Source organism: Peromyscus leucopus, chromosome 1 (assembly GCF_004664715.2).
Source record: "Peromyscus leucopus breed LL Stock chromosome 1, UCI_PerLeu_2.1, whole genome shotgun sequence".
In the NCBI taxonomy this organism is placed as follows: domain Eukaryota; kingdom Metazoa; phylum Chordata; class Mammalia; order Rodentia; family Cricetidae; genus Peromyscus; species Peromyscus leucopus.
Window position 1 is genome coordinate 73,471,333 of NC_051063.1, and position 21,981 is coordinate 73,493,313.

General features: G+C 44.7%; 1 protein-coding gene across 6 annotated transcripts in view; it reads right to left on the reverse strand.

Moving 5' to 3' along the window:
• Positions 1 to 21,981, reverse strand: part of Dmbt1 (deleted in malignant brain tumors 1) — a 64,155-nt gene that overhangs the window by 27,850 nt on the left and 14,324 nt on the right. For 2 of the 6 annotated variants that reach the window (XM_037209826.1, XM_037209824.1), the window contains exons 8-20: positions 21,439 to 21,465; positions 19,924 to 19,992; positions 18,350 to 18,673; positions 16,427 to 16,453; positions 14,893 to 14,979; positions 13,316 to 13,639; positions 11,394 to 11,420; positions 9,878 to 9,946; positions 8,301 to 8,624; positions 6,372 to 6,398; positions 4,856 to 4,924; positions 3,280 to 3,603; positions 1,394 to 1,420 (exon numbers count right to left, since the gene is read on the reverse strand). In XM_037209826.1, the coding sequence (XP_037065721.1) occupies positions 1,394 to 1,420; positions 3,280 to 3,603; positions 4,856 to 4,924; positions 6,372 to 6,398; positions 8,301 to 8,624; positions 9,878 to 9,946; positions 11,394 to 11,420; positions 13,316 to 13,639; positions 14,893 to 14,979; positions 16,427 to 16,453; positions 18,350 to 18,673; positions 19,924 to 19,992; positions 21,439 to 21,465 (1,725 nt within the window). The remainder of the gene's footprint in view (positions 1 to 1,393; positions 1,421 to 3,279; positions 3,604 to 4,855; positions 4,925 to 6,371; positions 6,399 to 8,300; positions 8,625 to 9,877; positions 9,947 to 11,393; positions 11,421 to 13,315; positions 13,640 to 14,892; positions 14,980 to 16,426; positions 16,454 to 18,349; positions 18,674 to 19,923; positions 19,993 to 21,438; positions 21,466 to 21,981) is intronic. The other 4 variants (XM_037209836.1, XM_037209832.1, XM_037209829.1 and 1 more) reach the window with 3 other exon arrangements.

Consider the following 21,981-nt stretch of genomic DNA (forward strand, 5'->3'; position numbering starts at 1 on the left):
ACCAAGACATGCAAGTACAGTGAAATCTGCTGTTGGGATGTGATTCGGGGTCTGTACTGGGCAAGGCTATGTGACTTTAGATGCATAAGAAATCTATGTAGTCTTGAGTTCTCCCATTATAAAAGGCTATTTCTGTAGAGAATGTTCTTAACCTACAGATAATATTCTGCATCTGACTTGTGCTGGGCTCTAGCGAATCAATACAAAAGTACTTCCCATACTTACACAACTAATTAATTGTTCTTATCTAATTGCATTGGTTGATATGACCAATATAATATTCAAGCAGAAGACTGGAATGCCTGTTTGCCTGTTTTTGTATGTGAATATATTTTTTAAATTCAACATCCCTGATATACACTAGGCTAGACTGAAATTCAAGATCCTCCTAACTGAGCTGCTGAGTGCTAGTTTTGTGTGTGTGTGTGTGTGTGTGTGTGTGTGTGTGTGTATAGCCATACCTAGATCACCATTTTTTACTTTAGTAGATTTTCTTCAAATATGCCCTTTTTAAATAAGATATGAGCTTCAAACACATATGAGTAAATTGTTTAAATGGGCCCTGTCCTTTGCTCAGGGCACCTTTAAATGGTGACGTGCTCCTGCAGCTTAGAGTGGACATATTTGGAGATCAACCCACAGCTCCCGAACACCCAGCTTCATTCTGAGTAACCTTCATAATGTCTCTGCTACAGAGGAAGTTGATAAAAGCTAGTGTGGTGGAGATGAAGTTACATCATTTCAGATATGGTAAACAAGAGCTGGGCATGGCAGCACACTCATGGAATCCCAGAACTCTGGAACTAGAGGTAAGAGGATCAGGAGTTCAAGGGTAGCCTTGCCTACTCAGCAAGTCTGTGTAGACCAGCCTGCACTACCTGGTACTCAAAAATAAATAAATAAACAAACAAACAAAAATGTACATTTTTATCTGGTTTCTGAAGTCTTAGCAAACTAATGGCTCTATACCCTTGCTAATATTGAAGTCTTAGTAGTCTTGGGCCAAGGAGGAGTTTTCTCAAAGTGGGCAAGAGAGCAGATTATCCTCACATATCATCTGCCACAGCACAGATCCCTGAGCCACTGTGGGTCTCCAAGTCAGAATCTCATGAGTGAAGGATGTGAATCCCAAGACCCTCACTCAGATATTCTATTTGATTCTGACACTCACTAAAATTCGAAGCACAGACAACATCCATGAAGACTGTGACTGAATTACCACATGAGCCTTGATGCTCAGCTGACAGAAGCTTCCATTGTGACTACATGTCCAGATGGGACACAGTTAGTTCAGTGCGCCCTAGTATCATTCATATCCATTCATTGAGGCGTGGTTATTACAACATGTGGGACACTATAAAATGATACAAGTCCATCTTTTCAAAGTACTTACCAGGTGTGGGATAGCTTGCTTGAGAAGCTGTAAAGGAATAAAAGCAAATTCAGATTGTGTTTCACCCACAGGTATCCTGGAAAACCCCTATCTGGGAAGCAATAGCCCTGACTCTATGCGTTGATCAACCAGGAACATCCAAGGTCAAGTTCACCAACCCCTAAACAGAAAGAGTCTTCACTCTGCTATATGGGCTCCCCAAAAGCCAAAACTCTAACATTAAGCTTCATTTTCATTGGTCAAAAGAGGAAAACAGTCTTTGCAATAGGAATTGCCTATGGCGTCCTTCACAGTTTAATCAGGTGGTGGATCAAAAAATGAGGGAAATCCCTGCTCTGTACTAAGCATGCAGACATTTCCCCTCCTGTCTTCATCCAGGAACACTGTGGTCCAGCAGTGACTTACACAGCCAAGATATTCTATTAGGTCTATAACTGGGGATGACTGGAAGGGCCCAGAAGGGCAAGTCGGGTCACACCACAGATTATATAAAGACTTGAGTAGCAGAGGGTTTTGGTGTAAGCAAGGGATTCTTGGAAAATGCCTCCTATGGAGACTGAGAGATAATTGCTCAGAAATGGCAAGGACGTGGTCAAAAGTGTTCCTGGTTTGGCATAGGAGTTCATATATGTGGGTATATATGCATATGTTATGGAAACAGCAGGCTGCTCAAGTCTAGGAGGAGGCATTAGGATGGACTGCTGACAGAGCCTATGTCCTGTCCGTTGAATATATTCCTGCAAGCCGGTACCCTGTTAGGCTCTTGGTACATTTACCAACTGGGAACAATTGAGAGAGAGGTGGTCCTGCACACGAGAGACTTCCAGCATAGTTAGGTCCCTGACAACATCAACAGATAGTCTTATACAAGGGGCAAGTGCTAGCTGAGACGTGATTATGAATACGAATGTGTTGAGAATATGAATAGCCAGTGGATGACATACAGTGTATGTATCTGCCTGTGTCAATATCCATTTGTGTCTCTGTGTGTATGTCTGGAATTGTATGTGTCAGTGTATCTGAGTGTGTGTGTGTGTGTGTCTGCTCTGAGTGTAAAAATTTGTCTCTGTGTCACATCTCTCTGTGATGTACATGTTTGCTTGTGAGCATATATGTATATAATATGCCTTTCTGTACCCATGTATGAATTTCTCTGTATATATGTGTTCATGCAAGTATCTAATATATGGCTCTATCTCTGTGTATATCTGACTTTGCATATGTCTGAATGTGTGTGTGTGTGTGTGTGTGTGTGTGTGTGTGTGTGTGTGTTTCTAATTATGTTGAGTACAAGTCAGGAAGGATCTTCTAAAGGGACAATGTCCCTGTTCTTTAGAAAGAGCAGGTAGAAGAGTCTAGTAAAGGACAGGACAAGAATAGACTGGATCAAGGGACCAGAGCAGCCAGAGTGAGCTGAGTGTGGCTACAGGTGATGATGTTGGAGTGTGGACTGTAGCATGCACAGCTTTGTAGAGTGGGTGACCTGCAGAAGACTTTTTGATAGAATAAATCAGAGGCACTCTGGGCACGGTGGCTCACATCTTATTGCTTTGCCCTCTGAACGCTGGAAAATCATATACAAACTGGATTACATTTCTCCAAACCAACACTGGGTTACTCCTTGTACAGCATGTGTGTGCTGACCATGGTGCTTTAGTTTGGGCTTGGTGCTGCTCTTCCATCGCTTACCTGTGTCATATAAACTCTAGAGTTGCTGGAGAACTGAGAGGATTGACAGGACCCTGACTGAGAATGCCATTGATCTGGACATTCAGCAACCCTTAAAGGGGCATTACGAAAAGGGACAGAATGCAGATCTGGGAGCTAAAAGGGATCTAAGCATATTCTACTGCTGGGAGGCAGAACCAGTGATCTTTGGGTCATACCTGAGCAGATGACTCCAGCGTCCTCATGGTGTCCACAGTTATGGGAGAGCCAGCCTCGGTGGGAGCAACTCCACAGGTAGTACTCATGTCCAGTACAGGCCACATCATCCAGGACAATGGGCCCTGAGCCCTGTCCAAACCGGGCACTTCCAGGGGCAGACACTGCCCAGCCACAGCCCAGCTGCCTGCACACCACGTTGGCATCATTGGTGTCCCAGCTGTCATCGCACACGGTGCCCCAGGAACCCTGGTAAAGGACCTCCACACGACCCTGACATCTGTCTCCTCCATTCACCAGCCTCACAGCCAAAGGAGACTCTGTTCCTGGAAAGACATGGTGGATTCTCCTTTGGTATTCTGTGGTGATGATGGAGCTGGTGTGATCTCAGGCAGCTCTTTCATGGGGTTTAATGCAATATGGGATTTGAGTTCCTCCCATTGTTGCTTCTCAGGTACCCTGTCTCAGAAAGACTTCACTCTGTCACTCTGACTTCACATCCTCAAGGAATGTTCCCTACTTGTATTCTAGACATTAAAGGTGTGTCTGTCACCAGGAGGACTCTGTGTCTGCAGTGTTGACATGGGTTGAATCTGCCCTGGATGGTGGCCAGACACCTACTCCATCTTGTATCTAAGGCCTTTGAGTGCCATGCACTCTTCTGGATGACAACATCCACTACAGAATGTGGGCTGTTTCAGGGAGAGAGAGCAAGCAGAGCCCTCCTACTCCTAACACACAGACTGCACATGGGCACATCCACCCCACCCTGACCCTCACCCACCAGCAGTAAGGACAAGGAAGAGGAGGTTGCTCTATGACAGACCAAAGGGATAGAATGATTAACGCCCTGGCAGAGAAGAAAGAAGTCCATGGGTACCTGGCAAAGGTTCTCTCCAGCTGCTTACCCACACAAGGTTGAGAGTGTATATCAGAACTGCCTTTCAGACCCACTAGAACAGTATTAAACATGAGTAGAAGCTATTGTTCACCCACTGAGCTGGGTCACATGACTGCTTCCATGAGCTCACTTTCTGTGTACAATAACAGCCCACTAGAGAACCCCGGGCTTTGTCACTGCTGGTCACCAAGACTGCTGAAGTGAACTTATCGCCAATATCAAGGTTTTGAGGACCCAACTTGTTTAAACAAGACAATGGTCCACATGGTTGTGGCCTGGACTAAGCCCCTTGCTTTCTAGATAGGGCACCTCTTTGAAGGGCCTCAGAATGGAATCCCATAATATAGCATCAATCTCATTTTGCCACAGACAATTCTCTGGAACCTTGTGTATTATAGACCCCCTAATCCCAAAGTTTCTTCTGACATAACACTAAGTAGAGGGACCATGGAATTTTGAACCCACCCCATGCTGACATACTCCACACACAGAGAAATGGGCAGTCACAGAGATCCCTGTGGAGGAAAGCCCCCAAGAACAGGAGGCGATCCACCCTCTCTAAGATTTCACAACACACATCCACCACCTCATCCCATTAACTCACTCAAGAAAAGTCACCACCATGAATGACACTGGCATTACAACCTACAGAGAGACATTTAAACAGCTTTTGTTACCTATTGGTGGATAAGGCTCTGGAGTGGTGGTAGGCTCTGGAGTGGTGGTAGGCTCTGGAGTGGTCAGCTCTGCACGTCCATACATAGATGAGAGAGAGAAATGGAAAATATAAAGTTAAGTCTCCATTGAGAAAAACCAAGACATGCAAGTACAGTGAAATCTGCTGTCGGATGTGATTGTGGTCTGTACTGGGCAAGGCTATGTGACTTTAGATGCATAAGAAATCTATAGTCCTGAGTTCTCCCATTATCAAAGGCTATTTGTGTAGACAATGTTCTTAACCTACATATAATATTCTGCATCTGACTTGTGCTGGGCTCTAGGGAATCAATACAAAAGTACTTCCCATACTTACACAACTAATTAATTGTTCTTATCTAATTGCATTGGTTGATATGACCAATATAATATTCAAGCAGAAGGCTGGAATGCCTGTTTGCCTGTTTTTGTATGTGAATATATATTTTAAATTCAACATCCCTGATATACACTAGGCTAGACTGAAATTCAAGATCCTCCTAACTCAGTTGCTGAGTGCTAGTTTTGTGTGTGTGTGTGTGTGGCCATACCTAAATCACTATTTTTTTTCCTTAGTGGATTTTCTTCACATATACCCTTTTTAAATAAGATATGAGCTTCAAACACATATGAGTAAATTGTTTAAATGGGCCCTGTCTCTTGCTCAGGGCACCTTTAAACGGTGGTGTGCTCCTGCAACTTAGGGTGGACATATTTAGAGATCAACCCACAGCTGCCCAACACCCAGCTTCATTCTGAGTAACCTTCATAATGTCTCTGCTACAGAGGAAGTTGATAAAAGCTAATGTGGTGGAGATGAAGTTACATCATTTCAGATATGGTAAACAAGAGCTGGGCATGGCAGCATACTCCTGGAATCCCAGAACTCTGGAACTAGAGGTAAGAGGATCAGGAGTTCAAGGGTAGCCTTGCCTACTCAGCAAGTCTGTGTAGACCAGCCTGAGCTGCCTGGGTCTCAAAAATAAATAAATAAATAAACAAACAAACAAACAATCAAAAATGTACATTTTTATCTGGTTTCTGAACTCTTAGCAAACTAATGGCTCTATACCCTTGATAATATTGAAGTCTTACTATTCTTTGGCCAAGGAGGAGTTTTCTCAAAGTGGGCAGGTGAGCAGGTTATCCTCACATATCATCTGCCAAAGCACAGGTCCCTGAGCCACTATGGGTCTCCAAGTCAGAATCTCATGAGTGAAGGATGTGAATCCCAAGACCTTCACTCAGATATTCTATTTGATTCTGACACTCACTAAATTCGAAGCACAGACAACATCCATGAAGACTGTGACTGTATTACCACATGAGCCTTGATGCTCAGCTGACAGAAGCTTCCATTGTCATTACATGTCCAGATGGGACACAGTTTGTTCAGTGCAGCCTAGTATCACTCATATCCATTTAGTGAGGAGGTGATTATTTTGACTTAGAGGGACACTATATACTGATATAAGTCCATCTTTTCAAAGTACTTACCAGGTGTGGTATAGCTTGCTTGAGAAGCTGTAAAGGAATAAAAGCAAATTCAGATTGTGTGTTTTAACCATGGTAATCCTGGAAAACACCCTCCTGGGAAGCAATAGCCCTGACTCTTATGCATTGATCAACCAGGAACATCCAAGGTCAAGTTCTCCAGCCCCTGAACTGAAAGAGTCTTCACTGTGCTATGTGGCTTCCCTAAAGCCAAAAATCTAACATTGAGGTTCCATTTTGATTGGTCAAAAGAGAAAAACAGTCTTTGTATTATCAATCAGCACTCTGTGTCCATGGCGTCCTTCACAGATTACACAGGCGGTGGATCAAAAAATGGGGGAACCCCTGCTCTGTACTAAGCATGCAGACACTTCCCCTCCTGTCCCCATCCCAGGAGCACTGTGGTCCTGCAGTGACTTACACTGATGAGATATTCTATTAGGTATATCTGGGGATGACTGGAAGGACACAGGAGGGCATGTGGGGGTCACACCCCAGGTTTTATAAAGACTTGAATATCAGAGGGTTTGGGTATAAGCAAGGGAGTTCTTAGATCCAGCCTCCTATGGAGACTGAGAGATAATTGCTCAGGAATGGTGAGGATTTGGTTAATGGTGGCCCTGGTTTAGCATGTGTGTACATATGTGTGTGTCTATATGTATATATTATGGAAACAGCAATGCCGCTCAGGTCTGGCTTGAGGCATGAGGTTGGGATGCTCACACTTACAGACTATGTCCTGCTTGCTGAAATACATTCTTATGAGCCAGGTATCCTGTTAGGCTATTGGTACATTTACCAAGCTGGGCACAAATTAGACAGGTGTGTTCCCTGCTCACCAGACTTCCAGCATAGTAGGTCCCTGAAGACATCAACAGACAGTCTCGCACAGCGGGCAAGTGCTAGCTGAGTGTGATTATGAATATGAATATGTTGAGAGTATGAATGGCCACTGGATAACATACAGTGTATGTGTGTGCCTCTATGTCAATGTCCATTTCTGTCTCTGTGTGTATGTCTGGAATTGTATGTGTCAGTGTATCTGAGTGTGTGTGTGTGTGTTCTGTGTGTAAAAATTTGTCTCTGTGTCACGTCACTCTGTGATGTGCATGTTTGCTTGTGAGCATCTATGTATATGCCTTTCTGTACCCAGGTAGGAATTAATCTGTATGTTTGTGTTCAAGCAAGTATCTATCATATGGCTTTATCTCTGTGTATATCTGAGTTTGCTTATGTCTGAGTGTGTGTGTGTGTGTGTGTGTGTGTGCATGTGTGTGTGTGTGTGTGTGTGTGTGTGTGTGTGTGTGTGTGTGTTTCTAATTATGTTGAGTACAAGTCAGGAAGGATCTTCTAAAGGGACAATGTCCTGGTCTTTAAAAAGAGCAGTTAGAAGAGTCTAGTAAAGGACAGGACAAGAATAGACTGGATCAAGAGACCAGAGCAGCCAGAGTGAGCTGAGTGTGGCTACAGGTGATGATGTTGGAGTGTGGACTGTAGCATGCACAGCTTTGTAGAGTGGGTGACCTGCAGAAGACTTTTTAATAGGAGAATAAATGAAACCAGGAGGTACTCTGGGCATGGTGCCTCAAACCTTACTGCTTTCTGAACTCGGAAAATCATATGCAAACTGGATTACGTTTCTCCAAACCAACACTGGGTTACTCCTTGTACAGCATGTGTGTGCTGACCCTTGTGCTTTAGTCTGGGCTTGGTGCTGCTCTTCCATGGGTTACCTGTGTCACATAAACTCTAGAGTCCCTGGAGAACTGAGAGGATTTACAGGACCCTGACTGAGAATGCCATTGATCTGGACATTCAGCAGTCCTTACAGGGGCAATGTGAAAAGGGACAGAATGGAGTTCTGGGAGCCTTAAAAGAGATCTGTGCATACTGCATTTCTGGGAGGCAGAGCTAGTGTTCTCTGGGTCATACCTGAGCAGATGACTCCAGCGTCCTCATGGTGTCCACAGTTATGGGAGAGCCAGCCTCGGTGGGAGCAGCTCCACAGGTAGTACTCATGTCCAGTACAGGCCACATCATCCAGGACAATGGGCCCTGAGCCCTGTCCAAACCGGGCACTTCCAGGAGCAGACACCGCCCAGCCACAGCCCAGCTGCCTGCACACCACGTTGGCATCATTGGTGTCCCAGCTGTCATCACACACGGTGCCCCAGGAACCCTGGTAAAGGACCTCCACACGACCCTGACACCTGTCTCCTCCATTCACCAGCCTCACAGCCAAAGGAGACTCTGTTCCTGGAAAGACATGGTGGATTCTCCTTGGATATTCCGTGGTAATGATGGAGCTGGTGTGATCACGGGAAGCTCTTTCATGGTGTTTAATGCAATATAGGATGTGAGTTCCTCCCATTGTTGCTTCTCGGGTACCCTGTCTTAGAAAGACTTCACCCTGTCACTCTGACTTCACCTCCTCATGGAATGTTCACTACTTGTGTTCTAGACATTAAAGATGTGTTTGTCACCAGGAGGGCTCTGTGTCTGCAGTGTTGACATGGGTTGAATCTGCCCTGGATGGTGGCCAGACACCTACTCCATCTTGTATCTAAGGCCTTTGAGTGCCATGCACTCTTCTGGATGACAAACATCCACTGCAGAACGTGGGCTATTTCAGGGAGAGAGAGCAAGCAGAGCCCTCCTACTCCTAACACACAGACTGTACATGGGCACATCCACCCCACCCTGACCCTCACCCACCAGCAGTAAGGACAAGGAAGAGGAGGTTGCTCTATGACAGACCAAAGGGATAGAATGATTAACGCCCTGGCAGAGAAGAAAGAAGTCCATGGGTACCTGGCAAAGGTTCTCTCCAGCTGCTTACCCACACAAGGTTGAGAGTGTATATCAGAACTGCCTTTCAGACCCACTAGAACAGTATTAAACATGAGTAGAAGCTATTGTTCACCCACTGAGCTGGGTCACATGACTGCTTCCATGAGCTCACTTTCTGTGTACAATAACAGCCCACTAGAGAACCCGGGCTTTGTCACTGCTGGTCACCAAGACTGCTGAAGTGAACTTATCGCCAATATCAAGGTTTTGAGGACCCAACTTGTTTAAACAAGACAATGGTCCACATGGTTGTGGCCTGGACTAAGCCCCTTGCTTTCTAGATAGGGCACCTCTTTGAAGGGCCTCAGAATGGAATCCCATAATATAGCATCAATCTCATTTTGCCACAGACAATTCTCTGGAACCTTGTGTATTATAGACCCCCTAATCCCAAAGTTTCTTCTGACATAACACTAAGTAGAGGGACCATGGAATTTTGAACCCACCCCCATGCTGACATACTCCACACACAGAGAAATGGGCAGTCACAGAGATCCCTGTGGAGGAAAGCCCCCAAGAACAGGAGGCGATCCACCCTCTCTAAGATTTCACAACACACATCCACCACCTCATCCCATTAACTCACTCAAGAAAAGTCACCACCATGAATGACACTGGCATTACAACCTACAGAGAGACATTTAAACAGCTTTTGTTACCTATTGGTGGATAAGGCTCTGGAGTGGTGGTAGGCTCTGGAGTGGTGGTAGGCTCTGGAGTGGTCAGCTCTGCACGTCCATACATAGATGAGAGAGAGAAATGGAAAATATAAAGTTAAGTCTCCATTGAGAAAAACCAAGACATGCAAGTACAGTGAAATCTGCTGTCGGATGTGATTGTGGTCTGTACTGGGCAAGGCTATGTGACTTTAGATGCATAAGAAATCTATAGTCCTGAGTTCTCCCATTATCAAAGGCTATTTGTGTAGACAATGTTCTTAACCTACATATAATATTCTGCATCTGACTTGTGCTGGGCTCTAGGGAATCAATACAAAAGTACTTCCCATACTTACACAACTAATTAATTGTTCTTATCTAATTGCATTGGTTGATATGACCAATATAATATTCAAGCAGAAGGCTGGAATGCCTGTTTGCCTGTTTTTGTATGTGAATATATATTTTAAATTCAACATCCCTGATATACACTAGGCTAGACTGAAATTCAAGATCCTCCTAACTCAGTTGCTGAGTGCTAGTTTTGTGTGTGTGTGTGTGTGGCCATACCTAAATCACTATTTTTTTTCCTTAGTGGATTTTCTTCACATATACCCTTTTTAAATAAGATATGAGCTTCAAACACATATGAGTAAATTGTTTAAATGGGCCCTGTCTCTTGCTCAGGGCACCTTTAAACGGTGGTGTGCTCCTGCAACTTAGGGTGGACATATTTAGAGATCAACCCACAGCTGCCCAACACCCAGCTTCATTCTGAGTAACCTTCATAATGTCTCTGCTACAGAGGAAGTTGATAAAAGCTAATGTGGTGGAGATGAAGTTACATCATTTCAGATATGGTAAACAAGAGCTGGGCATGGCAGCATACTCCTGGAATCCCAGAACTCTGGAACTAGAGGTAAGAGGATCAGGAGTTCAAGGGTAGCCTTGCCTACTCAGCAAGTCTGTGTAGACCAGCCTGAGCTGCCTGGGTCTCAAAAATAAATAAATAAATAAACAAACAAACAAACAATCAAAAATGTACATTTTTATCTGGTTTCTGAACTCTTAGCAAACTAATGGCTCTATACCCTTGATAATATTGAAGTCTTACTATTCTTTGGCCAAGGAGGAGTTTTCTCAAAGTGGGCAGGTGAGCAGGTTATCCTCACATATCATCTGCCAAAGCACAGGTCCCTGAGCCACTATGGGTCTCCAAGTCAGAATCTCATGAGTGAAGGATGTGAATCCCAAGACCTTCACTCAGATATTCTATTTGATTCTGACACTCACTAAATTCGAAGCACAGACAACATCCATGAAGACTGTGACTGTATTACCACATGAGCCTTGATGCTCAGCTGACAGAAGCTTCCATTGTCATTACATGTCCAGATGGGACACAGTTTGTTCAGTGCAGCCTAGTATCACTCATATCCATTTAGTGAGGAGGTGATTATTTTGACTTAGAGGGACACTATATACTGATATAAGTCCATCTTTTCAAAGTACTTACCAGGTGTGGTATAGCTTGCTTGAGAAGCTGTAAAGGAATAAAAGCAAATTCAGATTGTGTGTTTTAACCATGGTAATCCTGGAAAACACCCTCCTGGGAAGCAATAGCCCTGACTCTTATGCATTGATCAACCAGGAACATCCAAGGTCAAGTTCTCCAGCCCCTGAACTGAAAGAGTCTTCACTGTGCTATGTGGCTTCCCTAAAGCCAAAAATCTAACATTGAGGTTCCATTTTGATTGGTCAAAAGAGAAAAACAGTCTTTGTATTATCAATCAGCACTCTGTGTCCATGGCGTCCTTCACAGATTACACAGGCGGTGGATCAAAAAATGGGGGAACCCCTGCTCTGTACTAAGCATGCAGACACTTCCCCTCCTGTCCCCATCCCAGGAGCACTGTGGTCCTGCAGTGACTTACACTGATGAGATATTCTATTAGGTATATCTGGGGATGACTGGAAGGACACAGGAGGGCATGTGGGGGTCACACCCCAGGTTTTATAAAGACTTGAATATCAGAGGGTTTGGGTATAAGCAAGGGAGTTCTTAGATCCAGCCTCCTATGGAGACTGAGAGATAATTGCTCAGGAATGGTGAGGATTTGGTTAATGGTGGCCCTGGTTTAGCATGTGTGTACATATGTGTGTGTCTATATGTATATATTATGGAAACAGCAATGCCGCTCAGGTCTGGCTTGAGGCATGAGGTTGGGATGCTCACACTTACAGACTATGTCCTGCTTGCTGAAATACATTCTTATGAGCCAGGTATCCTGTTAGGCTATTGGTACATTTACCAAGCTGGGCACAAATTAGACAGGTGTGTTCCCTGCTCACCAGACTTCCAGCATAGTAGGTCCCTGAAGACATCAACAGACAGTCTCGCACAGCGGGCAAGTGCTAGCTGAGTGTGATTATGAATATGAATATGTTGAGAGTATGAATGGCCACTGGATAACATACAGTGTATGTGTGTGCCTCTATGTCAATGTCCATTTCTGTCTCTGTGTGTATGTCTGGAATTGTATGTGTCAGTGTATCTGAGTGTGTGTGTGTGTGTTCTGTGTGTAAAAATTTGTCTCTGTGTCACGTCACTCTGTGATGTGCATGTTTGCTTGTGAGCATCTATGTATATGCCTTTCTGTACCCAGGTAGGAATTAATCTGTATGTTTGTGTTCAAGCAAGTATCTATCATATGGCTTTATCTCTGTGTATATCTGAGTTTGCTTATGTCTGAGTGTGTGTGTGTGTGTGTGTGTGTGTGCATGTGTGTGTGTGTGTGTGTGTGTGTGTGTGTGTGTGTGTTTCTAATTATGTTGAGTACAAGTCAGGAAGGATCTTCTAAAGGGACAATGTCCTGGTCTTTAAAAAGAGCAGTTAGAAGAGTCTAGTAAAGGACAGGACAAGAATAGACTGGATCAAGAGACCAGAGCAGCCAGAGTGAGCTGAGTGTGGCTACAGGTGATGATGTTGGAGTGTGGACTGTAGCATGCACAGCTTTGTAGAGTGGGTGACCTGCAGAAGACTTTTTAATAGGAGAATAAATGAAACCAGGAGGTACTCTGGCATGGTGCCTCAAACCTTACTGCTTTCTGAACTCGGAAAATCATATGCAAACTGGATTACGTTTCTCCAAACCAACACTGGGTTACTCCTTGTACAGCATGTGTGTGCTGACCCTTGTGCTTTAGTCTGGGCTTGGTGCTGCTCTTCCATGGGTTACCTGTGTCACATAAACTCTAGAGTCCCTGGAGAACTGAGAGGATTTACAGGACCCTGACTGAGAATGCCATTGATCTGGACATTCAGCAGTCCTTACAGGGGCAATGTGAAAAGGGACAGAATGGAGTTCTGGGAGCCTTAAAAGAGATCTGTGCATACTGCATTTCTGGGAGGCAGAGCTAGTGTTCTCTGGGTCATACCTGAGCAGATGACTCCAGCGTCCTCATGGTGTCCACAGTTATGGGAGAGCCAGCCTCGGTGGGAGCAGCTCCACAGGTAGTACTCATGTCCAGTACAGGCCACATCATCCAGGACAATGGGCCCTGAGCCCTGTCCAAACCGGGCACTTCCAGGAGCAGACACCGCCCAGCCACAGCCCAGCTGCCTGCACACCACGTTGGCATCATTGGTGTCCCAGCTGTCATCACACACGGTGCCCCAGGAACCCTGGTAAAGGACCTCCACACGACCCTGACACCTGTCTCCTCCATTCACCAGCCTCACAGCCAAAGGAGACTCTGTTCCTGGAAAGACATGGTGGATTCTCCTTGGATATTCCGTGGTAATGATGGAGCTGGTGTGATCACGGGAAGCTCTTTCATGGTGTTTAATGCAATATAGGATGTGAGTTCCTCCCATTGTTGCTTCTCGGGTACCCTGTCTTAGAAAGACTTCACCCTGTCACTCTGACTTCACCTCCTCATGGAATGTTCACTACTTGTGTTCTAGACATTAAAGATGTGTTTGTCACCAGGAGGGCTCTGTGTCTGCAGTGTTGACATGGGTTGAATCTGCCCTGGATGGTGGCCAGACACCTACTCCATCTTGTATCTAAGGCCTTTGAGTGCCATGCACTCTTCTGGATGACAACATCCACTACAGAATGTGGGCTGTTTCAGGGAGAGAGAGCAAGCAGAGCCCTCCTACTCCTAACACACAGACTGTACATGGGCACATCCACCCCACCCTGACCCTCACCCACCAGCAGTAAGGACAAGGAAGAGGAGGTTGCTCTATGACAGACCAAAGGGATAGAATGATTAACGCCCTGGCAGAGAAGAAAGAAGTCCATGGGTACCTGGCAAAGGTTCTCTCCAGCTGCTTACCCACACAAGGTTGAGAGTGTATATCAGAACTGCCTTTCAGACCCACTAGAACAGTATTAAACATGAGTAGAAGCTATTGTTCACCCACTGAGCTGGGTCACATGACTGCTTCCATGAGCTCACTTTCTGTGTACAATAACAGCCCACTAGAGAACCCCGGGCTTTGTCACTGCTGGTCACCAAGACTGCTGAAGTGAACTTATCGCCAATATCAAGGTTTTGAGGACCCAACTTGTTTAAACAAGACAATGGTCCACATGGTTGTGGCCTGGACTAAGCCCCTTGCTTTCTAGATAGGGCACCTCTTTGAAGGGCCTCAGAATGGAATCCCATAATATAGCATCAATCTCATTTTGCCACAGACAATTCTCTGGAACCTTGTGTATTATAGACCCCCTAATCCCAAAGTTTCTTCTGACATAACACTAAGTAGAGGGACCATGGAATTTTGAACCCACCCCCATGCTGACATACTCCACACACAGAGAAATGGGCAGTCACAGAGATCCCTGTGGAGGAAAGCCCCCAAGAACAGGAGGCGATCCACCCTCTCTAAGATTTCACAACACACATCCACCACCTCATCCCATTAACTCACTCAAGAAAAGTCACCACCATGAATGACACTGGCATTACAACCTACAGAGAGACATTTAAACAGCTTTTGTTACCTATTGGTGGATAAGGCTCTGGAGTGGTGGTAGGCTCTGGAGTGGTGGTAGGCTCTGGAGTGGTGGTAGGCTCTGGAGTGGTCAGCTCTGCACGTCCATACATAGATGAGAGAGAGAAATGGAAAATATAAAGTTAAGTCTCCATTGAGAAAAACCAAGACATGCAAGTACAGTGAAATCTGCTGTCGGATGTGATTGTGGTCTGTACTGGGCAAGGCTATGTGACTTTAGATGCATAAGAAATCTATAGTCCTGAGTTCTCCCATTATCAAAGGCTATTTGTGTAGACAATGTTCTTAACCTACATATAATATTCTGCATCTGACTTGTGCTGGGCTCTAGGGAATCAATACAAAAGTACTTCCCATACTTACACAACTAATTAATTGTTCTTATCTAATTGCATTGGTTGATATGACCAATATAATATTCAAGCAGAAGGCTGGAATGCCTGTTTGCCTGTTTTTGTATGTGAATATATATTTTAAATTCAACATCCCTGATATACACTAGGCTAGACTGAAATTCAAGATCCTCCTAACTCAGTTGCTGAGTGCTAGTTTTGTGTGTGTGTGTGTGTGGCCATACCTAAATCACTATTTTTTTTCCTTAGTGGATTTTCTTCACATATACCCTTTTTAAATAAGATATGAGCTTCAAACACATATGAGTAAATTGTTTAAATGGGCCCTGTCTCTTGCTCAGGGCACCTTTAAACGGTGGTGTGCTCCTGCAACTTAGGGTGGACATATTTAGAGATCAACCCACAGCTGCCCAACACCCAGCTTCATTCTGAGTAACCTTCATAATGTCTCTGCTACAGAGGAAGTTGATAAAAGCTAATGTGGTGGAGATGAAGTTACATCATTTCAGATATGGTAAACAAGAGCTGGGCATGGCAGCATACTCCTGGAATCCCAGAACTCTGGAACTAGAGGTAAGAGGATCAGGAGTTCAAGGGTAGCCTTGCCTACTCAGCAAGTCTGTGTAGACCAGCCTGAGCTGCCTGGGTCTCAAAAATAAATAAATAAATAAACAAACAAACAAACAATCAAAAATGTACATTTTTATCTGGTTTCTGAACTCTTAGCAAACTAATGGCTCTATACCCTTGATAATATTGAAGTCTTACTATTCTTTGGCCAAGGAGGAGTTTTCTCAAAGTGGGCAGGTGAGCAGGTTATCCTCACATATCATCTGCCAAAGCACAGGTCCCTGAGCCACTATGGGTCTCCAAGTCAGAATCTCATGAGTGAAGGATGTGAATCCCAAGACCTTCACTCAGATATTCTATTTGATTCTGACACTCACTAAATTCGAAGCACAGACAACATCCATGAAGACTGTGACTGTATTACCACATGAGCCTTGATGCTCAGCTGACAGAAGCTTCCATTGTCATTACATGTCCAGATGGGACACAGTTTGTTCAGTGCAGCCTAGTATCACTCATATCCATTTAGTGAGGAGGTGATTATTTTGACTTAGAGGGACACTATATACTGATATAAGTCCATCTTTTCAAAGTACTTACCAGGTGTGGTATAGCTTGCTTGAGAAGCTGTAAAGGAATAAAAGCAAATTCAGATTGTGTGTTTTAACCATGGTAATCCTGGAAAACACCCTCCTGGGAAGCAATAGCCCTGACTCTTATGCATTGATCAACCAGGAACATCCAAGGTCAAGTTCTCCAGCCCCTGAACTGAAAGAGTCTTCACTGTGCTATGTGGCTTCCCTAAAGCCAAAAATCTAACATTGAGGTTCCATTTTGATTGGTCAAAAGAGAAAAACAGTCTTTGTATTATCAATCAGCACTCTGTGTCCATGGCGTCCTTCACAGATTACACAGGCGGTGGATCAAAAAATGGGGGAACCCCTGCTCTGTACTAAGCATGCAGACACTTCCCCTCCTGTCCCCATCCCAGGAGCACTGTGGTCCTGCAGTGACTTACACTGATGAGATATTCTATTAGGTATATCTGGGGATGACTGGAAGGACACAGGAGGGCATGTGGGGGTCACACCCCAGGTTTTATAAAGACTTGAATATCAGAGGGTTTGGGTATAAGCAAGGGAGTTCTTAGATCCAGCCTCCTATGGAGACTGAGAGATAATTGCTCAGGAATGGTGAGGATTTGGTTAATGGTGGCCCTGGTTTAGCATGTGTGTACATATGTGTGTGTCTATATGTATATATTATGGAAACAGCAATGCCGCTCAGGTCTGGCTTGAGGCATGAGGTTGGGATGCTCACACTTACAGACTATGTCCTGCTTGCTGAAATACATTCTTATGAGCCAGGTATCCTGTTAGGCTATTGGTACATTTACCAAGCTGGGCACAAATTAGACAGGTGTGTTCCCTGCTCACCAGACTTCCAGCATAGTAGGTCCCTGAAGACATCAACAGACAGTCTCGCACAGCGGGCAAGTGCTAGCTGAGTGTGATTATGAATATGAATATGTTGAGAGTATGAATGGCCACTGGATAACATACAGTGTATGTGTGTGCCTCTATGTCAATGTCCATTTCTGTCTCTGTGTGTATGTCTGGAATTGTATGTGTCAGTGTATCTGAGTGTGTGTGTGTGTGTTCTGTGTGTAAAAATTTGTCTCTGTGTCACGTCACTCTGTGATGTGCATGTTTGCTTGTGAGCATCTATGTATATGCCTTTCTGTACCCAGGTAGGAATTAATCTGTATGTTTGTGTTCAAGCAAGTATCTATCATATGGCTTTATCTCTGTGTATATCTGAGTTTGCTTATGTCTGAGTGTGTGTGTGTGTGTGTGTGGGTGTGTGCATGTGTGTGTGTGTGTGTGTGTGTGTGTGTGTGTGTGTTTCTAATTATGTTGAGTACAAGTCAGGAAGGATCTTCTAAAGGGACAATGTCCTGGTCTTTAAAAAGAGCAGTTAGAAGAGTCTAGTAAAGGACAGGACAAGAATAGACTGGATCAAGAGACCAGAGCAGCCAGAGTGAGCTGAGTGTGGCTACAGGTGATGATGTTGGAGTGTGGACTGTAGCATGCACAGCTTTGTAGAGTGGGTGACCTGCAGAAGACTTTTTAATAGGAGAATAAATGAAACCAGGAGGTACTCTGGGCATGGTGCCTCAAACCTTACTGCTTTCTGAACTCGGAAAATCATATGCAAACTGGATTACGTTTCTCCAAACCAACACTGGGTTACTCCTTGTACAGCATGTGTGTGCTGACCCTTGTGCTTTAGTCTGGGCTTGGTGCTGCTCTTCCATGGGTTACCTGTGTCACATAAACTCTAGAGTCCCTGGAGAACTGAGAGGATTTACAGGACCCTGACTGAGAATGCCATTGATCTGGACATTCAGCAGTCCTTACAGGGGCAATGTGAAAAGGGACAGAATGGAGTTCTGGGAGCCTTAAAAGAGATCTGTGCATACTGCATTTCTGGGAGGCAGAGCTAGTGTTCTCTGGGTCATACCTGAGCAGATGACTCCAGCGTCCTCATGGTGTCCACAGTTATGGGAGAGCCAGCCTCGGTGGGAGCAGCTCCACAGGTAGTACTCATGTCCAGTACAGGCCACATCATCCAGGACAATGGGCCCTGAGCCCTGTCCAAACCGGGCACTTCCAGGAGCAGACACCGCCCAGCCACAGCCCAGCTGCCTGCACACCACGTTGGCATCATTGGTGTCCCAGCTGTCATCACACACGGTGCCCCAGGAACCCTGGTAAAGGACCTCCACACGACCCTGACACCTGTCTCCTCCATTCACCAGCCTCACAGCCAAAGGAGACTCTGTTCCTGGAAAGACATGGTGGATTCTCCTTGGATATTCCGTGGTAATGATGGAGCTGGTGTGATCACGGGAAGCTCTTTCATGGTGTTTAATGCAATATAGGATGTGAGTTCCTCCCATTGTTGCTTCTCGGGTACCCTGTCTTAGAAAGACTTCACCCTGTCACTCTGACTTCACCTCCTCATGGAATGTTCACTACTTGTGTTCTAGACATTAAAGATGTGTTTGTCACCAGGAGGGCTCTGTGTCTGCAGTGTTGACATGGGTTGAATCTGCCCTGGATGGTGGCCAGACACCTACTCCATATTGTATCTAAGGCCTTTGAGTGCCATGCACTCTTCTGGATGACAACATCCACTGCAGAATGTGGGCTCTTTCAAGGAGAGAGAGCAAGCAGAGCGCTCCAACTCCTAACACACAGACTGCACATGGGCACATCCTCCCCACCCTGACCCTCACCCACCAGCAGTAAGGACAAGGAAGAGGAGGTTGCTCTATGACAGACCAAAGGGATAGAATGATTAACGCCCTGGCAGAGGAGAAAGAAGTCCATGGGTCCCTGGCAAAGGCTCTCACCAGCTGCTTACCCACACAAGGTTGAGAGTGTATATCAGAACTGCCTTTCAGGCCCACTAGAAAGGTATTAAACATGAGTAGAAGCTATTGTTCACCCACTGAGCTGGGTCACATGACTGCTTCCATGAGCTCACATTCTGTGTACAATAACAGCCCACTAAAGAACCCCGGGCTTTGTCACTGCTGGTCACCAAGACTGCTGATGTGAACTTATCACCAAAGTCAAGGTTTGGAGTACACAACATGTTTAAACAAGACAAAGGTCTTCATGGTTTTGCCCAGGCTAAGACCCTTTCACTCTAAACAGGGAACCTTTTTGAAGAGCCTCAGAATGGGATCTCATAGTATATCACCAGTCTCATTTTGCCTCAGAAACCTCTCTGGAAGCTAGTCTATTCTAGATCCTTTAACCCCATAGTTTCTTCTGACATAACACTAAATGTAGGGATCATAGAATTTTGAACCCACCCCCATGCTGACATGCTCCACACACAGAGAAATGGGCAGTCACAGGGATCTCATTGGAGGAAAGCACCCAAGAACAGGAAGCAAATCCACCCTAAGTTTTCACAACACACGTCCACCAACCTCATCCCATTAACTCACTCAAGAAAAGTCACCACCATGAATGACACTGGCATTACAACCTACAGAGTGAGATTTAAACAGCTTTTGTTACCTATTGGTGGATAAGTCTCTGGAGTGGTGGTAGGCTCTGGGGTGGTGTAAGGCTCTGGAGTGGTCAGCTCTGCACGTCCATAAATAGATGAGAGAGAGAAATGGAAAATATAAAGTTAAGTCTCCATTGAGAAAAACCAAGACATGCAAGTACAGTGAAATCTGCTGTCGGATGTGATTGGGGTCTGTACTGGGCAAGGCTATGTGACTTTAGATGCATAAGAAATGTATGTAGTCTTGAGTTCTCCCATTATAAAAGGCTATTTGTGTAGAGAATGTTCTTAACCTACAGATAATATTCTGCATCTTACTTGTGCTGGGCTCTAGGGAATCAATACAAAAGTACTTCCCATACTTACATAACTAATTAATTGTTCTTATCTAATTGCATTGGTTGATATGACCAATATAATATTCAAGCAAAAGGCTGGAATGCCTGTTTGCCTGTTTTTGTATGTGAATATATATTTTAAATTCAACATCCCTGATATACACTAGGCTAGACTGTAATTCAAGATCCTCCTAACTCAGCTCCTGAGTGCTAGTTTTGTGTGTGTGTGTGTGTGTGTTTGTGTGTGTGTGTGTGTAGCCATACCTAGATCACTGTTTTTTAATTTAGTAGATTTTCTTCACATATACCCTTTTTAAATAAGATATGAACTTCAAACACATATGAGTAAATTGTTTAAATGGGCCCTGTGCTTTGCTCAGGGCACCTTTAAACGGTGATATGCTCCTGCAACTTAGAGTGGACATATTTGGAGATCAACCCACAGCTGCCGAACACCCAGCTTCATTCTGAGTAACCTTCATAATGTCTCTGCTACAGAGGAAGTTGATAAAAGCTAGTGTGGTGGAGATGAAGTTACATCATTTCAGATATGGAAAACAAGAGCTGGGCATGGCAGCACACTCCTGGAATCCCAGAACTCTGGAACTAGAGGTAAGAGGATCAGGAGTTCAAGGGTAGCCTTGCCTACTCAGCAAGTCTGTGTAGACCAGCCTGTGCTGCCTGGGTCTCAAAAATAAATAAATAAAGATGTACATGTTTTTGTGATTTCTGAAGTCTTAGCAAACTAATGGCTCTATACCCTTGCTAATATTAAAGTCTTACTATTTTTGGGCCAAGGAGGAGTTTTCTCAAAGTGGGCAGGAGGGCAGGTTATCCTCAAATATCATCTGCCACAGCACAGGTCCCTGAGCCACTATGGGTCTCCAAGTCAGAATCTCATGAGTGAAGGATGTGAATCCCAAGACCCTCACTCAGATATTCTATTTGATTCTGACACTCACTAAAATTCGAAGCACAGACAACATCCATGAAGACTGTGACTGAATTACCACATGAGCCTTGATGCTCCAGCTGACAGAAGCTTCCGTTGTGACCACATGTCCAGATGGGACACAGTTTGTTCAGTGCACCCTAGTTTCATTCATATCCATTCAGTGAGGTGTGGTTATTACAACATGTGGGACATTATAAAATGATACAAGTCCATCTTTTCAAAATACTTACCAGGTGTGGGATAGCTTGCTTGAGAAGCTGTAAAGGAATAAAAGCAAATTCAGATTGTGTGTTTCACCCACAGGTATCCTGGAAAACCCCTACCTGGGAAGCAATAGCCCTGACTCTTATGCATTGATCAACCAGGAACATCCAAGGTCAAGTTCACCAACCCCTAAACAGAAAGAGTCTTCACTCTGCTATGTGGGCTCCCCAAAAGCCAAAAATCTAACATTGAGCTTCATTTTCATTGGTCAAAAAAGGAAAACAGTCTTTGCAATAGCAATTGCCTATGGCGTCCTTCACAGTTTAATCAGGTGGTGCATCAAAAAGTGGGGGAAACCCATGCTCTGTACTAAGCATGCAGACATTTCCCCTCCTGTCTTCATCCAGGAACACTGTGGTCCAGCAGTGACTTACACAGCCAAGATATTCTATTAGGTCTATGTCTGGGGATGACCGGAAGGGCCCAGAAGGGCAAGTGGGGTCACACCACAGATTATATAAAGACTTGAGTAGCAGAGGGTTTGGGTGTAAGCAAGAGATTCTTGGAAA